This window comes from Cricetulus griseus, chromosome 7 (genome assembly GCF_003668045.3).
Source record: "Cricetulus griseus strain 17A/GY chromosome 7, alternate assembly CriGri-PICRH-1.0, whole genome shotgun sequence".
Classification (NCBI taxonomy): domain Eukaryota; kingdom Metazoa; phylum Chordata; class Mammalia; order Rodentia; family Cricetidae; genus Cricetulus; species Cricetulus griseus.
The window spans coordinates 79,594,712-79,618,471 of NC_048600.1; the positions used below are offsets into that span (position 1 = coordinate 79,594,712).

General features: G+C 39.1%; 1 protein-coding gene across 2 annotated transcripts in view; it reads right to left on the minus strand.

The window, feature by feature from the left end:
- Positions 1–3,167: 3,167 nt before the first annotated feature.
- The window catches only part of Map2k4 (mitogen-activated protein kinase kinase 4), a 97,552-nt gene continuing 76,959 nt past the window's right edge, over positions 3,168–23,760 (minus strand). For both annotated transcript variants that reach the window (XM_027427141.2, XM_027427142.2), the window contains 7 exons: positions 22,304–22,423; positions 19,938–19,989; positions 17,643–17,770; positions 11,975–12,052; positions 8,953–9,101; positions 6,776–6,821; positions 3,168–5,705 (listed from right to left, as the gene is read on the minus strand). In XM_027427141.2, the coding sequence (XP_027282942.1) occupies positions 5,592–5,705; positions 6,776–6,821; positions 8,953–9,101; positions 11,975–12,052; positions 17,643–17,770; positions 19,938–19,989; positions 22,304–22,423 (687 nt within the window). In that variant the 3' untranslated portion in view covers positions 3,168–5,591. The remainder of the gene's footprint in view (positions 5,706–6,775; positions 6,822–8,952; positions 9,102–11,974; positions 12,053–17,642; positions 17,771–19,937; positions 19,990–22,303; positions 22,424–23,760) is intronic.

Here is a 23,760-nt window from a genome sequence, read left to right on the forward strand (position 1 = left end):
AAGTTGATTAATTTAACGTGCATATACTAACTAAATCCCAGAGTAGTCATGTGAAAAAAAATCTAAATCTACATGGTAAGAAGTCAGTACAGAAATTTAAATGCTACGTTAGAATAATAATGTAATCCAGAAAGGGGTGGGGGAACTGCATTTGTAAGTAACATTATTTTGTGCTTAGACAGTCTGAAAGAATCTACTTTAAAACTATTAGGAAAAATGGATTTAGTAGGGTGGCAGATACAAGGCCTATGGGAAATGAGTTATAATCCATGGACTTATAATCAGTGTTTGAAATTTAGGCCAAGAAAACAATCCTGCTCATAAGAGCATCAAAAAAAAATGCAGGAATGAATCTAACAAATTGAAAGTACAAAACACTGTTTAGAATGAAAGATTTAAAGAAACTGGAAAACATTCCAATTCATGGAAGACAAAGCTTTAAGAAGTAAACTGATCCCACACACTGATCCACTAGTGGAGGACCACCACTGTGAAGACTTCTCTGCAGAAACTGCAAAGCTGATGCTAACATCTGTATGGAGTTGCCTGAGGTATAAGGGACCCTGAAAAGGAAAACAGCAAAGTCAAAAGTTACTGCAAAGCATTGGCAGTCAAGACAAGAGAGGCTGCACAGAGGATCTGAAAGTTAGTCCAAACACCTGTGACTAGAAGGTTGTCAGCAAGAGCACAAGAGTCCTCGATGATGATGAAAAGAATGACCTCAGCAAGGTGATAGGACAGTGAGATGTCACAGATGAAAGTATGAAGTGGTTTCTTCATTCATGCCATCCAAAAAAGTTGAAAGTGGGCAGAGATGTAAAGATATGAACTATAACAACCAAACTCTTGAAGTGGGAATATTCAATGATGTGGTTCTGGCAGCTGCTCCATCAGTAAGCACAGGGCCCAGAGCCTTCAGGAGGTTCTGATTAAAATACATGCACACACAGGAATGTGTAGGTAAAGAACTACAAAAGGTAGAATACAGACATTCAAAAAAATTAAAGATAAAAATTAACATTTATATTATGGCTGTAAATGGGTACCTAGAAAGGCTTATCTCACATTTCCTGGCTGGCCTTGAACTTAAGATCCTCCTGCTTCAACCCCCCCCCATGCTTCTGTATCACCACGTACAGCCCCCCCCCCTTCAGTACCACCATGTTCAGCTCACCTTAGATCTTGAGCCCATGAGCATCCTGGTGCTTTGTACATTTTTTCATATGTTAAAATATATTTATGCTATTGTGTATGTGCCAAGTGTTCACACATGTGGAAGCTGCCAAAGCTGACATAAGATGTCTTCCTCACTCTTCACACTCATTCTTCTCTCATCTCCTCCCTTCCAGCATGCCAAGTACAGGTGCGTGCTGCTACACTTGAGTCTTTTTTTCCTAACATGGGATCTAGAGAGTTAAACTCAGGTCCTCATGTTTGGCAAGCAAGAGCTTCAGTGGCTGAGCCATCTCCCCAGTACTGATGCTATTTTAAATTGTCGATTGAATGGTCACAGTAATCATAATGTTAACTGCTGTCTGCCTGTAAAATCTCTATATACATACATAAGAACGGTGGGGCAGGACCTGTAGTTTTTCAATCCTTGTAAGTGATGTAATGTGAACACAATTCTGAGGTTGACAGGGAAGGATGGTATGGCTGCCTCAGACTTATACACAGCTTGACTATACTAAATAATGGCTGACTTGTCTGATGTAAAACATCAAAAGGTAAATGGCTAAGATAGAGATAAACCACTGCTAGACCTTCCAAACATGCTGAGCAGCCAGGATTCCAAACATGCCCCCATGGCCAATGTCTCTATTTTCTATGTTGTAGCTACACTGCTGGGTAGTTATCAATTCAAACACATAGGACAGCTTGACGGTCCTCTTCTGCAGCTGACCCATCATACTAGTGAAAGGCAATCTCTTAAACTAACCCCTTAAGTGCTATACTTAATATAAGGACCCAGAGTTCTCAGATAACCTTATACATGCTTGTGTGTGCATGATCAAATCCACTAATCCCACAGAACCTCCATCTTCAACTCATTTCTACAAAAAAGCAGGTCCTGGTAAGGTTTACAAGCACAGGACCTCCAAATTTCAATGGCCCTCTTCTTTAAGGTAGTATTTTATAATGAGTATGGGGGTGGAGGGGGCGTGTCACTACATGCCTGTGGAAGTCAGAGGACAACTTAAAGGAGTTGGTTCTCCCTTTCTACTATGTGGGCCCTGGAGACTGAACTCAGGTCATCAGGCATGGTGGTTTATCTACTGAGTTCCTTTATCTACTGAGACATCTTGCCTGCCCCAGGTAGTGGCTTTAAATTAACATCTGTTTTACAGTCCTGGGTATCCCAGCTCTCTGTTCACTACTATTATCTGACCTAGAACTTCTCTAACCCCTTTTATTTCTCCTATCCGGAAAGGGTGGCTGTCTACCACCTGATTTTGGTGGGCTGCACTCAGAATAAAAGAGACAAACAAGCACAACTTAGAGTTGTATAAAAATTGGAGTGCACTCTGTCCCTCCTGCTACCTTACCCTGGGCTCAAGTAGAATGTGAAACTCTGAGGTCTTTCCCTCAGCAGTTGACACTTAGCTGAGGAGCAGGGGGTGGGGGTGGGGCAGACAACAGGTCACAGTGCTGAACTACTACCATATAAGTAGACATTGACTCCCGTGGCAGTGTTAACACAACAGAAACATTTAATACCTGCACCTGCTTCCACCACTTCCAGGCTCCTGTGGCTTTCTGTTCCCCTTCATTACCCCCTCACCCCATAAGCTCCCCAGGCATGACCCCTACAGCTCTTTTTAAACTACATTCTCTTACCCTGCTTTCTTCTCAAGTAGCAGTGAGAGATTACAGCTAACTCCCACCTGGGAGTCTGAGCACCAGGAGCCTGGCTGGCAACCTAGGTCTAAGGTCATATCTGTCAACTCAGATACAGGTATAACTGCACCTGCTGCCTGCAGCATTCTGCAGTAAGGTAGGTTGAGACACCCAAGCAAGCACAAGCTTGGAAAAGACTGCACCACAGCTGCCGAAAGAAAAAGCAAGCTGTGCCTCACTGTTACCTCTGTGGTCGGGGAACAAGCGGATAAAGAAGAGAAATAAGAAAAGAGCCAGAAACTTCTGGAAGGAGATAACTCCCCTCCATATGAAATGCACAGATAATTTAATCATTTTTCTTGACTTACTTTCTCAGAGTATGACTGCAGAAAAATCAAATTACAATGTCATCATCACATCCTAGATTTATTACAACTGACCTGCAGGCAAAGGGTAGACTATTCCATAAACATGTGGATTCCATGGCTATGTCTTAAATAGAGGAGGGATTCAAACAAGAATACAGGATAAAATATTCCAAAGCTCCAAGAAGCAGTATGTTACAGACAAATAAGGCAAAATCCCTGCACATCAGCTTTTTTGATATTTTTTATATACTTTCATATGGTACAAGAGAAAAATAACCAGAGCTCACAATGTACAGTTCTTACACTATTTTCACAGTCTGTGAACACTATACACCCTTTTGTTTTAATAAAGATACATTGTAATAAACTCCTTGCCCTTAAGTTTATAGTTTATAATAATCTATGATTAATACACTAAAATTGCCTTTTTATGTGGTCACCCACACAGCAGAAAGTGAGATAGCTCCTGGACAGTCAGAATTGCTTGATCTCCATTTGCATAATGGCGGAGTGAGGCTATACTGAGCCAGACAGGAAGCTGACAGCAGAGAAACAAATTCCTCTTGAGTCCTGGGAGCAATGGAGGACGATGGCTTGGTACAACTTAAGGAAGACATACAGTAATGTCTCCTAGTGAAACTCAAAGAGTCTAAGGGTTAGGGGGCCAGGGGTAGAAAAGGGGGAAGTTAGGCAAGTGGACCAAGAGATAAACCATTTTTAAATTCTGCAATGAATAGGGATGTAACTTTGAACAGCACCATTCTCCCTTTATTGTTTTATAGTATTTATGAGTGCCACTCTGAGAGACACAGCAGTACCTACCAGGGCTCGATTCTGTAAGGGCCAACTTGGAGTGCTGATTACCTCCTATGCAAAGCCTGAAGCTCAGTGCCTGGCTAATGGGTAAGTGAAGACAAGCAGCACATGAGGTGAAGTGGCTTCCTTTACATTTTGCCTTTGTTGTTGTTGTTGTTGTTGGGGGCGGGGTGGGGGGAAGCAGAGGTGGTTAAAATTGCACATCTAAGGGAGATAGTGAACTGGTAGAGGCCCCAACAGGTGACAAGCATAATTGAAAGGCTGCCATTTTAGATATTCATTCTGCTCAAATGTGCCCTTCCAACAGACTGCCTCTTTCTTACCTACCACATCAACTGGGACCGGCTGTCTCGGCTTTTCAAACATTAGAGCACAGGAGAGATTCAGGGCTACAAATCCTTGGTAAGTAGCATCGCTGTTTATGTTAGGGTTCCAAACGTGAAAGACAAGGTGAAATACTGGATTGAGCAAAAGTCATGTGGTGACAACAGATGGAGGGGAAGGGAAAGAATGAGAAACTGAAGACCTGGCCCATGACGGCAAGAAGCAAAGAATTGTAATTTGGTGTTTTGCTGCCTTCAGGAAATCTTCATCTAATCATCAAGGCACATTGCTACTAGCTACTTCTCCCTGTTAGTGAGTCACAATGGCTCAAGTACCAGGCTTGGGGCCAAGGGAAAATCTATAGCTGCTACAAACTGTTCTGGAGAAGATACCAGAATCGAAAACATCTGTAAACTTTGCCCTCAGTACTGTTTCCTTTGTTCAGTCCTGGCAGTTGGTGGCAAGCAGAGCATCAAGTTGGCAGCACCCTTCTATGACAAGTGGTAGACTCCTGTACCTTCCCAGTGAAGATCAGGGCTGGAAAAGGACAAAGAACACATTCTGTCCTGTCTCAGTATTTTAATGTTCACCTCTCTGAAAGCAACATGGTTTTTGGTAAAGATAGATTCACTCTAATTTGACATGATATTTTGAACAGGAAATTTGGCTGAGCACATTGATCCCCAAACATCAACTGTGACTGTAAAGCAACAGAATATCAGATCAGGAAATCTATTGCACTTGGTGAAAAAAGGGAAATCCCTCCTTTGTCTCCCAGCTCCAGAAGGCAATGTGTCTCACTGGCTGTGCAAGCTCTTCTCACTCAAGCCCAAGTCTCTAGGTTCAGACATAGTACATCCATCACTGTGTTCTTCCAGGCTTTGGAAGTCTGACAAAACACCATTCCAGTAGCTGCGTCTCCAGGTTTTGAGTCTAGAAATGAATTTACGGTGTGATCTAATCACAGTCAACAACTTGATCGTACTGACTTCCACACGTCATGAATATGTTCATCACAAAAGAGCAGGATGAGGTCTCTGACCAGCACTAACACTGTGATCAGTCAGGTATTACAGGGATGCACATTCTAGGTGACAGAAGTATACAGACATGATGGAAACGAACACCAATCTTATTGCACATGGTGTCTGGGCGAGCAATAAAAACACTGTGATACAGGATGAAAACTCTTTACGTCTTGCTTCCTCTCAGCCCTTTTTTCTAAAGTCTGATGTAGCAGCGGTATCAGTCGACATACATGGGAGAGCTGGGAGTAGCTGGCATCTGATCCAGGATTTTACAAACATAGCATGCGACCTCGACAGTACGTTCTTCATACATCAAAATAAAGGGATGTTTCTGCAAGAAAATTGGATATAGAAAAGCATCAAACATTTATATCGGAGCCCTAACTCAACCTTTCTCAATTTCTATCTAATACAGAACTACAAGCTCCCAACCACATACAGCTTCAGTATATCATAGGAGAGGCATTGATCACACACACGTTTTAGTGGATGTGGACACCCTAGAAGTAACATACTGGGTTACCATCTGGAGGGTCCACCCAGGAAGTGAGGGCTTAGAACTTACCTGCATACACAGAGGATTTACCCAGGAAGAAAACAGAGTTGTTTGTTCCTCAGCCTGCATCCATACCATGTGAGAGCCAAGAACTACAGGAATCTTAGTCCAGCCTCTTAGGACACCAGAGTAAATCACAAGCCTCCACTTCCCCTATTGGTAGCTCAAGGATCTTTCAAAGGAATTTTCAGTTTCAAACCTTCTGATTTCTACTCAAAAGAGGCCAAAAGAGACTTCCCCTGTGCTCCCCAGAGTCCATAGCCTGGGATATGCTTCCCCAAGCCCTCTTTTGTCCTTTATCACTATAAGCAATGCCTTTCCCTGCAATTTCTCTGGTTATAGTACCTGGGTATTTTTACAGTCATTGCTGGGTTGACCACAAATTTGGCTTTACAGCCTTGCCAAGCCCTAAATGTGATAAGCAATCTAATCTTTTCTTAAAACATTCCCACATCATTGGATCAGACAATACTTCCTTCTCTGCTCAGAGGAAAACCATACAAAGGAGACTGCTTATCATCAGATGAATGAGAATTCAGAGATATGTGAATTGGCAGGAGATGTACATTAGCAGAGGGTGAGTACACATAATGAATACAATTTCCACTAACTTTTTCTTACAGAGGAGTTACATATACTTAAGACTATGTAATAAAATGGTTTAGGATAATTTTCTAACATGTAAAGTTCAAATTCTTTTTATGAGAACTGAGCTAGTAAATGATAAGGACAACTAGCCACCAAGTTTCCTCTGATTAAAACCAGTTGTGTGAAACTCTGCAAAGACAAGCCTCTCTCTGGAGGCCCATGCGGCTTAGTGAACTGATTGTGGGGTCCATACTCACCAGAAGCTCTTTATACTTTGGCCTTTTGGATTCGTCCTTCGTAAGGCTAGAATAACATAAAAGTAACAGTGTTAAGATGAAGTCTCACTGACCCAATTATTTTGCTTTTTACAGATGAACAGCAGGACCAGGTCAAGGTCATCTTTGGCTATATAGAAAGTTCAAGGCCAGCCTGAGTTATATTAGGCTCTTATGAGGACAGTACAGATATCCTTCACCTGTAGATATAATGATTTAGACAGCAACTTTGACATAGTAAGAAACAAAATCACAGAACATATATTCACCACTGCTACCTATTATGGCACAGAGGCAAACAAGGAGAAAATATAATATAAGCAACACATACACACACACACACAAAAAAAAAAAAAAAAAAAAAAAAAAAAAAAAAAAAAAAAAAAACAGAGGAGGTCTAGGGATCAAAACAAAACAGAGCTGGGGAAATGCACTTGGTGGGGAAAAGCACCGCCCTGAAAGCCTGCTGCCTTAAATTCAGATCTCTAGAACTCAAGTTAAAAAAAAAAAGCCAGATGCAGTAGCTTACACATGCAATCCCTATACTCCCAAGAGAGACAGAGGCAGTTTGTGGACTAGCCAGCCAGCCTGAAGTACACAGTATAGTGGCAGAGACTCCGCCTCACAAAGCAAGGTAGAAGGTGAGAATGAACTCCCAAAAGTTGTTCTCTGACCTCCACATGTGTGCGCTGGAACCTGTATGGCTGCATACAACATAGACAAATAAACTTTTAAAAATAAAGAGTCTATGATATACATTAGATTCTTTTAAGAAAGAATTCATTAAAATGGAATATACAGAATGGCCAAATTTATGGAATTATACAAGTGCATATAGTATGTGCAAATTAGTAAACAATAGACTTTTTCAGTGAGGAGAGGGAACCAGCCAATTGTCATTCACAAGCTTTCTTCTATCTAGTTCTTGAGGCATTCATTTTTCTTTCTGAAAGATCACAACAGGTAGAATTTGGTCAGAGAAGATGAAAGCAACTTGAAAACTCCAGTCAACAAATGTTTTCTCATCATTCAGGAAAAGGACAATGTTAGACCTTGTAAGAGAAGTCTTACAAAAACCTAGAGAGAGTACAGAGAGACAACAATCCTATAAAAACAAAAGTATGCTCAAGAATAAATAAGACATCTTTAAATTATGCTGAATAAAATGAGCAATTATCAAAACTGTTTAATGCTAACCTAAAAATGCTATCTATTTAAAACAGAATACACTACCACCAGCCGTATCTATATACATTTATTCTTTGCCTGTATTCTCTGCATGCATATATGCACTCGTGCTCACGTGTGTGGATGGATGCATGTGCATACATTTGTGTGTTAAGGGCAGAGGTTGACATATTTCTTTCTTAATCACTCTCTACTCTGCTTCATTTTCTGAGGAAAGATCTCTCTCTGAATCCAGAGCTCACTGATTCTGTTGTCTAATTAGCCAGCTTGACTGGTCTCCAAGTAGAAATGCTGGAACTATAAGCAGCCATCTTGCCCACCTGGCTTTTAATGGGTTCTGGGGATTAGACAGAGTTCCAGTCCTCATATCTGCAAAGCAAGTGCTTCATCCACCGAGCCATCTCCCTAGCCCTACATACATTTATTCGCAGGAACTGTGTACATATAAAAAGAACTGACAGAGCAGACAATAGAACAGGCATGGAGTTCATGCCTTCTTTGGGATGGCATTACAAAGAGCCACTACATACATTTTAACCAAATAAGTTTTGGGCTTGACCTTCCTATTCACACCTCATACCCAGCTATGCTCTAGCTTTATCAGAGCAGAGATGCATGCCTCTAAGTCTGGTCTGGTGAGTCATTGACTTGCAAAAGCATCCAGGTGATCCTGGCACAATCTCATCATGATAAGATTTACCAGTCTCACCTAGACATTTAACCTGGTAACTTATACCAGAAACTGGTGACCTGGAGGCAGCTGCTTCTCCACCACCCACAGCTGCTTTTCACCAATACCTATAGTAGAATAAGAAGGAGATGCCTCTCCAGGCTGGCTGGAATTTCAACAGAGCAGTGTAGTCCTAGCTGGGGTGATGTAACAAAGGACCTCTTTCCCTATATAAGACATCCATGTAAATGTGATTAAGTTGCCTGACTGTTCTGCCACATGTCTGAATACTGGTACTTACCACAAGTTGACAAAGTTGATGAAACTGGGAGAAAATTCCCTTTCTTCGGAATTACTTAGTTGTGGAGGGTCTCCTTTCACCACTTGTGTTAGCTGATCAAATACACTATTCCACTTTGGATAAGGAAATCGGCCCGTGGCCAACTCGTACTATAGAGAACAAAAAGGAAACAGAAAGACACCAAGAATGATTTACTACTCCCTACTGGAAGAGTGATGTCAATCCAAACATCCAGGCAAAACTCCTTTAAAGCCCTCCCTCAAACTCTGTCAAGTTAGGGATGAATCTTTGCATCAGGAGGCTAGGTGAAGGACATAATGTAGAGAAGTGTGGCTCAACCAAACTCAAGGACTTGGACTAACTACAGGTGAATGCCAAACTCTGAATCTAGGGTCAACTATATCTCCATAATGCAGCCCTGACTCCTTTGTATGAAAGGCTCTGGGAGGCTTAGTCTAGACTTCTACAGCAATCAGTTTTCACACTCTGTAGTCACCTGCATAGGAGTTCTCAGTCCAAACAGTGGCCAGATTCCTTTATAAAATAAAAAGAACATTTAACAAACGAAAGCCCAGTTTGAATTCAGAGGAAACAGTATGAAAATCCTATAGTTACTTCAACCACAGCCAAACTTTATAATTACTGAAGAAACCAAGTGAGGCTTAAGGACCCAATAAAGGGCACACAACAATGTCATTAAAGCATACAATACACATGGCCCTAAAACTATGACACTAAAACATTTGCTAACAACCATTATGTCTATCTAACATTCCCCTGCCTCTGTTCTGAAATTCAATGAAAACCAAGGAATTGTGTACTTTCCCCAAGATATGAAACTAATTGACTCCACGAATCACAAATCGAATTTTATGTGCTTTTACAAAAGACTGATAGATGAGGTTGAGGCTCCAAGCTTGTACCAAGAATGGCCCATAAAAATGAACATTCTTGGAAAACCAATCCCACTTTCTCCTCAGCACAGCTGTCAGCTTGCTGGTGTCTCCACTTAGACACAGGTGCACAGGAAAGTGAGAAGACCAACATACATGCTCGAATCAGGGAGGGGAGGATCACAGCTTTGGCTGAAGTTTCTTTTCAGTAAAGCTGAAAATGCTTTGGAAGACTAACCCTTACCTATGAGGAACAACCTCCCTATGCTCACTCTGGAGGACAAGAAGTCTGTGCCTTCTATGGTGGGGGATGACTTTCTTTAAGATTATCCTAAGAGCCAGGCATTGGTGGCGCATGCCTTTAATCCCAGCACTCGGGAGGCAGAGGCAGGCAGATCTCTGTGAGTTTGAGGCCAGCCTGGTCTCCAGAGCAAGTGCTAGGATAGGCTCCAAAGCTACATAGAGAAACCGTCTCGAAAAACCAAAAAACAAACAAACAAAAAAAAAGATTATCCTAAGAGAATCAGCAATGAAAAAATTCTAAGTACTGAAACACTTTGTTTCTAAACAAAGCTTTGCTAAAGAAGCTTAAAGAAACTTATGTAAACTGCTTCTCGGTTAAAACCTTTCACAGGTGTTGTGTTATTCAGTGGTAGAGATCTCACCTACTATGCCTAAGACCTTGGAATAATTGCCACGCCTCTTCCCCAACAAAACAAAAGCAACTTTTAAACAAAATTTCTCTTTTGTAAGGAACTTTATACTTGCTCTGGGTGTATGTACACAGGTGCACAAGGCTCTCTCTCTCTCTCTGTGTGTGTGTGTGTGTGTGTGTGTGTGTGTGTGTGTGTGTGTGTGTGTGTGTGTGTGTGTCTGTGTCTGTGTCTGTGTCTGTGTCTGTGTGTACACAGGTGTGCATGAACATGTTTGTGTATGTTCAATCACACACAGGTGTATGGAGGGTACAGGACAACTTTGAATATTGCTCCTTAGGCATCACCCATCTTGGTTTTTTGACACAGGGTCTCTCAATGACCAAGAATTCACCAAGGAGGCTAGACTGGCTGGCTAGCAAAGCCCAAGGATCCACCTGTCTCTGCCTCGATGCTCTAGCATTACAAATGTAGGCCATTATGCCTGGCTTTTTTGCTTAGGGAGTTATTAGGCCAGTATTTATGAATTTAAAGTATGCTTTACATGTAAGCAATCACTTAAGTGGGAGCAATAGATCTTCCTATAGTCTGTGAAATGGTTTCATGACGAGAAAAGAGGAGACAGCTGCAGACCTGCAGAGGCAAACTGTTAGCCTCTCTATTAAAGAGAATCCATTTATCTGTTAACATTCTCAGCAAAACTAACAAGGCCATGTCATTTTGATTTCAGGAATAAGTTCCAATTTAAAAAAAATCAGACTGGTGAGCCACAAAAAGCTCATTGCTCTAAATCTGAACTAAGGGGTCTTGGCTCAAATTGAAATGGGAAGAAAATGTAAGAAGAGGCATTTTATATTATCTACCTCACTTCGAAGATAATGTAGAAGCTACAGAAGCTATTGAAAACCAGAAACAACAATCTTATTAAGGTCCGGAACAACAGTAAACATAAGAAAATAAACTTTGGAAAAGAAATGAGTACATAAAAAAGTATAGCTTAGACTATGTCCCCTCAAAGTTCTTATGTAGAAGCCAAGACCCAAAGAGATGGCCTCAGGGGACAGGGCTTGAGGAAGTGACTAGGTCATCAGAGTGCTTGGTGCCTCATACACAGGATTAGTGTACTTATAAGACACACCTTAGACAGCCACATCCCTCACCCATTCTGCAATGTAAAACAACAGAGACAACAGCTAACTCTGTACAAAATATGTCAAACCCTTGATCTTGGACTTGTAAGTCTCCAGAAATGCAAGAATAATTTCCCAGTCTAAGATAACCAACCTACAGTACATTGCTAAAGCACTCCAAACTAAGGCAGATACATTTAAAATTATATGAAAATTTCAAGTAAAGATAAAATCTAGGTAAAGATAAAAATCACTAAGCTTGTTATTATCCCTTTTCAACATTTTTTTACCTCTTAGTCTCTTATTATTACATTACTATGACAAATTTGTGCCAACAGAAACATACCAATGTGATCCCCAAACTCCAAACATCAGAGCGGACATCATACCCTTGTCGTGATGCACTTGGGTCTATTCTTTCGGGCTGGAATACAAAGAGAAGTCAAAGTCATTTATGATGTGAACCCTAAAGAAGCTGGTGAAAGGAAGCAGTAGCTGGGAAGGGAGACAAAAACCTCAGCATCTTCCTAGAAGAACTCATGCCCAAGGCCAGGCTGGGAGTAAAAGGGAAACATCACTATATTAGAAACAAACAATTAACAAACGACTCCACTGGACTCAACGGCTATATCAGAAAGATGTGCTGGCTAGTCACAAGCTAGAGTCATCAGAGAAGAGGGAGCCTCAGTTGGGGGAAAAAAAACAAAAAAACAAACAAACAAAAAAAAACACCTCCATAAGATCTGGCTGTAAGGAATTTTCTTAATTAGTGATGGGGTTGCAGTCCATTGTGGGTGATACCATCCTTGGGCTGGTGGTCCTAGGTTCAGAAGAAAGCAAACTAACAAGCCATGAGGAGCAAGCCAGTAACCAGCACCCCTCATGGCCTCTGCATCAGCTCCTGCCTCCAGGTTCCAGCCCTGTTTGAGTTCCTGTCCTGACTTCTTAGATGATGAACTATGTGGAAGTGAATAAACCCTTTCCTCACCTACTTGCTTTTTGTCATAGTGTTTCATCGAGCAATAAAAACCCTAGCTAATAGTCCTTCTGAATTTCTCCCCTAAATACTCAAGGTTCTGGCAAAGCTGAAACAAATGTTGGTAACTAGAAAGGAGCAGGAGGAAGACAATGGCAACTTCCTGATTCTCTCAGCCTTTGCTCAATGGGTAAGACTGATCACAAAGTACTGGAAACAAAAAAAGCAAAGCAAGAACAGTCATCACTATACTAGCCCATCCTTTAATTACTCTCAGTAAGGTTAAATTTATTACTTAAATTACCTTTAATGGTGCCTATGAATCATTTTAGCCAAATTAAAACACAATAGTGTAAAATATCATCTTATGATAAGCAAAACAAACAAGACAAAATTTTTAGTAATTTCCATGAAGGGAACATTTTGTATTTCCTTGAAATTAGATACCATTTTTACAAAGTGTGTCAATGGCTGCAGAAGAACTGCAAAAGAGTATATCAGTGGCTCAGTGTGAACAATGGGTTGTTCCTGGAGGCTGATAGTAACTGCTACTAAAAGAAACATGGCTAAAGTGTAATAGTTGTAACTACACCACTAATTTGGAGATGTATGCATTTTAATTTGAAAACAAGTACTGTGCTTCACCAATATTCATTGAAAGCTATTTATTTTTTTGTTATAAATATCGTTATTTTACTGAAAATGACACATACTACACCTAAACACTGATTATTCAACCACAGGAGAAAACACTCTCCCAGCATCATTAATCCACACTAGTACATGACACATACCTTCTTATATAGAATGGCAACAATGCATAGCACATTCTGAGATAATGAGATAAGCTGGAAATCATGAGTATATTTAAACCCTAACCCTATCTTTGAATATCACCAAATATCTTGAGAGAAAAAAACATACCAAGTAACATTTGGATCAAAGAAGTGTCAAGAAGTGGTAAAATGTATTTTGAACTACATAAAAATGAGATTCCAAATTAGCACACTTTGCAGGATTTGGCAGAGTCTTACTGAGAGGGAAATAGACTCCTTAAAACAAATAATGGAGAACATGTCTCAGATCATCACCCAGCTGTAGAGACTAAGGAACAAGAAAACCAAATATCAAACAAACACAACAGCTACAATAACGAAGAAATCAGACCCAAGGAACTAGGGGTCAGGAAGTAATAAAGACAATGAGTTAAATGAAATAGGAATTAAAAAATAAAATAAAATAAAATAAAATAAAAAGTCAACAAAGCCACAGCACTTCTTGGGCAATAGCAGAATCACACACTGATGGCCAGAGCTAAGCAGACCAAGAGAACAAGAAAGCCTTGACATTTCTAAGTGAGAATGAGGGCTGGGAATTCCTATTGACCTGAAAGCAACAAACAAATGAAATCCTCTGAAATGGGGTAGGCAGAGGTGCCATACAAGCATTCATGTGTAACTGAGAAGTTAGTAATAGCTAGTGGCTGCTAGGGGAGAGAAGGGCAGGTATTTTTGGAGGGTGTGGCCCCTGATAGGTCAACCACACTCCAGTGGATACATGGCTGCACTTCTAGGAGTATATTGTTAGCACAAATTGGACTTGAGTGGGTCTGAGAGGAACTGAAGGAAGAGAGAGGGTTGCATATAATCCAAAACACTATGAAGTTTCTAAAAGAAATAATAAAAATATATTTTAAAAGGAAAAGGAAAACCTATCAAGACAATAAAGAAACACAAATAACCTCAGAAGTATATTTTTTAAATGAATTTGTCATAAAAAAAAACCTTCTGAGAAGTTAGGTGTCATGACTTACACCTATAATTTCAATACTGGAGAGGCTAAGGCAGGAGGTTTACCATAAGTTCAAAGTAAACTTGGGCTGTATAGCAGGATAGTTTGGGCTACAGTGAAAGACCCTGTCTTAAAAGAAAAATGGAGAAACAATGAACAAAACCCACCCTACCAGAAACAGGCTCACATCAAGATTTATGTTCAACAAGTTAAAGAGTAATTCTAGCTTCTCTACCCTGAGAAAATTTAACTGTAAAAGTCATTACCAGGGCATTTCTGGTGATTCCGTAAAATGGAGGTTGAAGCAGGAAGAGCTCAAATTTGGAGCCAGCCTGGGCTTCATAAGACCTTGTTTCAAAAACACAAGCTATGTGGTGACATGCTACAATATATCAAGGGGAGTCAAGCAACCCCCAGGCTTTCAAAATTAATGCTGTTGTACATGTATTAATATTTTGGCCTCTGTAAGCCAATTGACAGGACTATTTCAGTTGATCCAGTCAACATCAGAGCTGCAGAGGTTACAGTTGGCTTGTAGGATAAAGTTTTAGGATAGGATAGGATAGGACAGGATAGGACAGAATAGGACAGGACAGGACAGGACAGGACAGGATAGGACAGGACAGGACAGACAGTAGGATACAGTTGTCCCGGAGTTGGATAAAGTCAGGAAGCACAGTGAGTCCTTACAGTCCTCTTGCTGTGGCCTGGAAACCACATCTGTACACAAGAACACAGAGACTGCTTCTTTCTTGGAAAGTTACCAGAATTTTGAACAGTTTGCTGTATCTGGGCCATACCTACACCTTTTAAGACTTGCATAAATCAAAAGTAATTCTTAAGGAACATCACACAGTCAGTGCTAATGTTTGGGTTTGCTTTGTTCCTAAGTGTTCTGGTGCTAGAGGCTTGGTCCCCAAGGTGTCAGTAGTAAGACAGTCAATCATTTAGACAATGGACCATTAAGTGGTGAGATCTCTAAAGAGGTTAGATGGTCAAAGGGGGACTCAGAAAGAATTGATGATGGGCTCTTAAGTCAGGTCTCCTGGGAGTGGGTTATTATAAAACAGGGCCTTTTAGCCCTTTCTATGTGCAGATAATTCCCTTTTCATTTCTCTGCCATATTGTAGTAAAGCCAAAGGCTCTCATCAGAAGCTAACAGATGAGAGCCACTCAGTCTCAACTTTCAGCCTCTAAAACTACAAGTTCAACATTCTTTCCCTGTAAGTACTCAGCTTTAGGTGTTCTTGTTACCACAAGAACAGCAATAAAATCATACTGTCACAGGGAAAATTGCTCCAACTAACCTTAGCATTAAACCAGCTCTGAGCCAGGTAATATACTCAGTTATTCTCTGGGCTCTATAGTTACTGAATGTGTCGATTATGGCAGTTACCAAATATGTCTAATCATTTTTATTTCTGGCCTTTGAATCTACTATGTCTTTTGTTCCTAATTAACATGAAAATAGGATTTTCTGAATTACATCTATCAAGTGAGACAACATTCACAAAGATCAGATTCTAAATGAAAATGTCTTTTTATCTACACACACAGACACACACACACACACACACACACACACACACACATTTTTGTTTGTAGAAAAAGTGACGGAAAGAAATATAATAAACTTAGGGTACTGACAATGCAACAGTTCTAAAATACTGTCAATACTGAAACATTTCATATGTAATACTTTCCAAACATGAAGCCCATGTATATACGGCAAGATAACACATGCAAAGAACAGGTAGCACTGTGTTTCACATGATCACACACTGAGGTAGGAAACAGAACTGATGACAAACTGACTTCCAAGTGTTGTGGGGAAAAAATACATTCAAGGTTTTGAATGAATATGAAATCTGAGGAGGTACCAGGCCCATCTATCCAGAGCATGCTAGAAAATCTTGAACATCTAGCTTGTGATTGTTCTGACTTAAAATTTTCATAACACTTATAGATGTAATCATGAAGGAAACAACAGAGGAAAAACTTTATTCAACTCTTAGTTAATCTTTATTATAAAAAGGTTCTTGGAGGCATGATAGCTCAGTGAGTAAAGGCACCTGAGTGAGACTGGCAACCTCAGTTCAATTCTTAGAATCTAAGTAAAGGTGGAAAGAGAGAACTGACTCCATAAAGGTGTCCTCTGACTTCCACATGCACCACGACCACATACCCCCATCAATGATGATTTAAAACAGTTACAATACTGAAATAGACTGATAGAAAAGGCTCAATAAACAACAGCAAACTTTATCATCACTTACAGGAGCATGCTGGTCTTCTCTAAGGAACCATAGACACTAAAGCAAAAACTTGGCACCCAGGGGGGAAAAAAAATAAAATATAGACACCAAACACAAATCAAATGCAGTCTAAAATTTGGGCTGTAAATTCACAGGAATAAGGCAATCAGGCAAGCTCTGAAAGGATAGTGTCCATCATTCTTCCTCAGGAAAAAGCTGCTTTCTGCTAAATACTTAAGGCCTCCAGCTTTTCATTTATCACTGTGTTCCATCAATTCCTGAAGTAAGACATCACAACTGGAGCACAGCTTCAGACTCTGTAACAAACACATTGCATTCTGCCAGGAACTTCCTTCCTGTACCAAATTACTCTTCTGCAATTTGTAACAACACCTGTTAGCAGCCTAGAACATACATCTCTCAACTGATACTAATTATCTATTATGGGCAAGAAAGTACAACAGATAGAAGGAACACAAAGACACAGACAATTTATCACATGGTGGATTGGGTGAGCTTAATATAATGAAAACAAAAATCAGGAATGCTAAATGCTAAACAAGAGGATTAACATTAACGAGAGAGTGCACCAAAATAATTTAGCAACATTTTCAGAAGTTAAAACTTAAGCTTGGAGCTGGGTGTTGGAGGCACATGCCTCTAATCACAGCACTCGGGAGACAGAGGCAGATGGATCTCTGTGAGTTCGAGGCCAGCCTGGTCTATATAATGAGTTCCAGGACAGGCTCCAAAGCAATACAGAGAAACCCTGTCTCTAAAAACCAAAAAAAAAAAAAAACAAAAACAAAAACAAAACAAAAAAAAAAAAAAAAAAAAAAAAAACACCACTTAAGCTTGGAAATGCTCAGGGAGAGAAATATTCTAGCACACTGAAGCTGCATGGCTGGAGGCAGATCCCTTACACCTAGCACCAAAGGACACAGACTCTCTACGAGATGACTGCTAAACAAGAGACTTGGCTGCTCACTTACTGCCATATATGGCCTACACCCAGCATCTCTTGTCTTAGCAATGGAGTCCACAAGTTGTCCACTGATGCCGAAATCACAGAGCTTAATATTTCCACTTCTGTCCAGAAGAATATTGGAAGGTTTGATATCTGCAAGAGATATATGCCATTCAGTATGCAACTGACCAATCAAGCAACTCTGAAGTACTATAGTTGAAACTATTGAAAATTTTGAGTCCTTAAATTCAAATATACAAGAAACAGAACTTCACTTTGAATATGCAATGTTTTAAACACACATCAATAACTAGGGCCAAAGATGGTGTCTCATCCCTGTAATCCCAGCACTTGTGACAGCATTGGGGGAGGATTACCAAGAGTTTGAGGCCAACCTGGGCTACAGAGTTAAGATATTGTCCATAAAACTAAAAGGAGACTAGAATTGTAATGTAACAGTCAAACTCCTTTCACCATTACAATTTAACAAGACTTTTTCCTCTTAACATCTTCACATGTATAAAACATAAACAAATCATGGATTTCAGCAGTCAGAGTGAAGAATAAACATTATCAGATAATATACTAAGATAATTTTCAAAAGATGTCAACAACTATACAACAAAGTATAAGGTATACCAGTCATGAACCAACAATTTCACTAAGTATAGCTTTAATTTATGAAGCATTATTTTAAAGGAAATTATTTATTCTTAAAATTGAAATTATTTCTAAAAGATTTTTAAGATTAATTTGTGTGTGTGTGTGTGTAGTGTGTGTGTGTGTGTGTGTGTGTGTGTGTGTGTGTGTGTGTGTGTGTATGTAGAGGCCAGAAGACATCAGATTCCCTGGAAGTGGAGTTAAAGGAGCCTGTGAGCTACCCAGTGTGGGTGTTGGGAACAGAATCTGGGTCCTTTGGAGAGAGGCAAGTACTTTTAACTGCTGAGCCAATTCTCAGCTCCTCTCAGGGTCTTCTTATCTTAACAGGCTTTCTCCAGTTTCTCCCAACCAACTTTCCCTTGTACTCATTTCTGTGACTTTCAGAACTGCTGTTCCTTTGCTCAGCAATGCAGAGCCAAAGCTCTTCTTCACTGATAATCACTACTAATCTGCCAATCAGATAACCGTCAAATTTTCCCCTATGCTGCCAATTCTCTATTTCTATCACAATCCTTCTATCTATTTTATTGTCAGTATCATGGAAAACTTAAACCGAGACACAGAAAACATCTATATAAAACTCGAAAGAAAAGTCCAGAAAAGCTTCCCTACAATAATAGAGTCAGAAGATCACCTCTCAAAAACACCCCTTCCTAATCTTCCCATCCTTCTCATAGGGCCTGCATCTTGTCAAGGCTTCTATCCACACCAAATGTTGCTCCTGACTAGTCTCAGCTTTATCAGGGTAAGTCTCATGCTCTTACAGCAGGGGACAATTCTAGTCAATGTGACATAGAATACAAACATATAAAGAAAAAAGTCCCTGCTACTAAAAAAGCCATCCGGGAAGTGAGAATCCTTTCTTCAGGACACTGTTGGATCTAGAAGCAATACTGAGAGCTGAGGTGGTCATTAATGCCAGACAATCAATGCTTTTATAAAGAGGTCACGTTTTAGGGGAGTTTCAGTTTATAATGTGAATTTTAAGTCTCTTCTACAAACACATGCTCTAAAGTGAGAAGAAATATTTCATAGGAGAAATACCACAGTTTTAAAATGCTTGAGTATAGGGGCTGGGAGTATAGCAAAGTGGTAGGGAGCACTTGTCCAGCATGCACAGGACCTGGGTTCAATTCCCAGAAATGGGGGTGGGGGGTGCCTTAAGGTGCTGTCTCCTCAGATTCTATCTTTGGATGTCTGCATAGCCACTTTGATGCTTTAATTGTATGCAGTCATCAATTACAATGGGCAATGAGTGATTTATTTTTAGCCATTCATGTTACCTTTTTATTAATTTTTATTGGCACATTTGAACTGTACAAAGAGGCTTCATTATCAACAGTAATTATTTCTAACTAAGATCAATAAACTGTAGCAAAATGTAATTTTAAGCCCAATACACTTACTAAGTTAGATGGAAATTTAAAGAATCCCAGGAAAGAGAAAGCTGATGATGCTTCAAGGGTTTTCTCTGTGTTTGTTTCATTAGTTGGTTTTTTGTTTGTTTGTTTGTTTGTTTGTTTGTTTTGCTGGCCACAAACACAAATACTCCATGGAAGTTTATATAGTATTATGGCAGTTTTCATTAAAAAAAAATGTTTTAACCAATACAAGGGAAAAAAAGATGACTCCTATGCCAGAGAAAGCAATCCATACCCACCTCTGTGAATAATTTTCAAGTTTTCTTTTAAGTGGTTTAGTGCTTTCACAGTCTAGGAAGAAAAGGAAGAGGTGGGATAAAGATGTTGAGTTTTTAGTAAAATAGCCTAACAACCTATCACAAGCAATAGCATCCACAGCCCCCTGTATGCTCTCTCAGCTTAGCATTCCAAATGCTATCCTGTATTTTGAATGATGATGGCATATAATTTTACGTCGGAAAAGTTGACTTTACATGGTCCTCTCTGACAATTAAGAAAACAGTAACATGACTTACATTATAAATCACTAAAAAGTTGTATTGTTTTTGTACCTCAAATCTGTACAATCATAAAAACGGTACAAGTTCACTGGACTGGTTCTACTATTCATGATGGTGATAATTTCCATAAACCCTCAGTTCCTCACACTCATTCACTAAACCCCTGAAGTAAGTTCTGTAGATCCGGCATATCTGCTCAGCCAGCAGCAATTTAAGCTGTCCTGGGTCACATTACTCATGATTAGAAATCATAGGCTTCTTCAGAAAGGGAGGCAACAGAAACTTGACAATAGGCCAACACATTTGCTGTTTTAAAAAAAAAGAAAGAAAAAGGAAAGGAAGGAAGGAAGGAAGGAAGGAAGGAAGGAAGGAAGGAAGGAAGGAAGGAAGGAAGGCAGGCAGGCAGGCAGGCAGGCAGAAAGGAAGATGGGTCAAGCCTTTACTGTCAGAGGAATTATATGAGGAGTATAGAAAATACGACCTTGTATTATCTGAAAAATTTCCTCTGTGTTCACTGGTCTATTAATTAGCAAGAGAAATACAGAAAGTAATTTAAAATGTGCTTAATATATAAAGTGATCACCTAGTCTGAAAACCACAAAGACACATGCACTAAATAAGTTATTCATGTATATACTATATACATTACAATACATGATAAAATAATTTTATAGTTGTTTTCCAAATTTCACAGCCATCCTATTATGTTGTAGTTAAGAGTGGGATTATGAGATGAGGCTGTAGAGGTTCTGACCATCAACAACTTAAAACTGTAAACACCAAAGCAAATAAATATTCCCATGCTTTCAGATTTACCATCTGTAAAAATGGAAAATTACTTATCATAGAGTTAACAAGAGAATTATGTTATAGAATCTTGGCTCAACACAAATAATATTCACTCACCATTAGCTACTATAATTATTCTATTATTGTATAGTACGACAGTACTAATCTACTGTATAGTACTATTGTATTCTAATATTGTGAACAGTGGCAAGTTCCAAGACAACAGTAGCTTGGTACAATGAAGGGGTGGCTAAACAAATTATCAATGTAAGATTTACAAATTCATCTGAGCAATGAATAAGTTTCTAGTTCAACCCAGTTTACTCTTTGGTATTACATGAAAGAAGATATACCTTAAAACTTAGCTAGCTCATAAAAGTTTTAAATTTAATCAATTTGGCAGTGAACAAAATTTTAACAAAATTATCAATCTCAAAGTAATTTATTAACTATGGTTTTAAAAAATTTTTAAAGTCTACTAGATATACACATCTCTTACAACTGAAATTATATTTTTAAATCAGTTTCATTAGCTTTAGAAATTACTAAATTGGCAATTGACAAACTAAATTGGGGAAGGGAGTGATTGAAAGAAATCAGAAGCAACCATAGTATGATTTAGCTCACACACCAACTTACTCTAAAAGTATCTCTGGCTCAGCTTCTCAGGGGTTCGAATGTCTTACTAATAATTTTGCTTTATAAAAAACTAAGTTGCCTTTTCCTTTGTAAGATAAATGGTACACACTCATCAAAGAAAAGATGAGAACAAGAAAATAAGTGATTATGAATTCAGTTTTCAAACAATAACACATATTTAAGAAAAGAACAACTTTCACATTTTGGTCTTCAGGTAAAAACTAAGTGATCAAATTAATCATAAGGCTAGCTACTAAAATTGCAAGTCAACATTTTAAATGGCTTAAACTCAATAATCCTCAGTCTTAACCCATAACAAAACATACTTTGTCTAAAAGCTTCAATTAAAGGGCTTCAATAAGACTTCTGTCACTCTGATTAGCTTAGGGATATAATCTACTTAAGATAGTAAAATTACATTTCTAGTTTTACTTAAACCAGTCTGTTATAGCTCTTTGAGATTTGGATGAGAATAACACTGTAGTATTCACAAACCACATTTTGAAAAGTGATCTTCAGGCCTGTTCTGTTAATTATAGCACAGAAGTGACTTTATATCTCATCCTACTAAAAATGATGTTCTCAAGGAGGCAACAACAACCCGAAAGCATGTGCATTCACAAACACCAGCAACTGCACACAGTTACACAACAGTGGTATGAAAACCAGATACTTACTGCTAAAGTGATTTTGCCTAAGATCTCTTCCGGAATAACATCATCTAACACACTATATACATATTTGTAAAACTTATCGAACGAGGTAGACATGAGCTCCATACAGATCCAACAGTCGCCCTGTAAAACAACAGATGCTTATCACCACTAAAATCCTCCTAGTTAGGGCAGAAACCGAATTAAGGAAGACACCTTTCTCTGCTTTTATACTGAACCTCCAACTCATGATCATTTTTTATTCATCATTAAGGACCCAGGAAGGATATTCTATCTGGGTTTAAATATAACTATGTGGCTAGAATCTGTTTTACCCACTCTTTTTTTTAAATTAATTTATTCATTTTTTTGTAGGTATGCCTATGTGTGTGAGAGTGCAGTACCCTCTGAGGCCAAGAGAGGGTGTCAAATCCCCTGGGACTAGGATTCTAGAAAATTGTATGCTAGAAATTGAACCCAGGTCCTCTATAAGAGCAGTCAATGCTTTTAACTGTTGAGCCATCTCTTCAGCCCTATTTTACCCACTCTTAATTTACACAGAAAACTCTTGTGCTTTGATAAAAATTTAAAATATTTCCATAACTGAGCATAAAATTTTGGAATATATGGAAAACTATCCTTTCTCCTTGACAGAAAAGTTTATCTTTAGAAAGCAAAACTTCTCAAACTAGAAAGCTAAAAAGGAATAGTGAAGGCCACCTTGTTCAGACCAGAAGTCTTCTTGATGAGGTGAGTCAGCTTGCTCTGTGTTCCTTTTCCATGTCTGCTCCATGCAGCATATACCACTGTCTAATACAGTACAACTGTTCATTTATCATTTTGTCTTCAGGAAATCAATAGTGGCAACAACTAAGACAGTGTAGGAAAGCAATTTTATCAGAGACACGGGAAGAAGTCTCTGCTTTCTTACAGTCACTGTGATCAGATAACAGTACAAATAGTGTTCTAGTGATAAACAATTCCTAAGTTTCATATTGTGTGTTTATCTGCTTAGGTGAGAAAACCCTGTGCTGTCATGCCCATCCCATCCCACCACTGGTGTGAGTCAGCATTTCACCCTAGGTAGCCATGTTTCTATAGTAAGTTATTAGATCAACTATCACAGTATTGCAGTGTTATGCTTCAGGTATCCATAAAGTATTATAATCGTTACATCTTACAATTGGTGTAATTATGATTATCACTTACTGTGTCGATATTAGGTTGGATTTTTTTCCACAGGTATATGTACAAGAAAAAATAATACAATAGTTTGGTAATATCAGAGGTCTCAGGAATCCACTGGATATCTTGGGATGCACTTCATGCAAGTAAGGGGAGCCTACTGTAGCCATATTGACATCTGATAGAACCATCCCATGAATAGAAATACATCTTTAGTATTCCATAAACTTCAGAGAGAAATAACAAAAACTAAAAAACTCTGAACAACTCAAAAAAGGGAATGGTGTCCAACACTG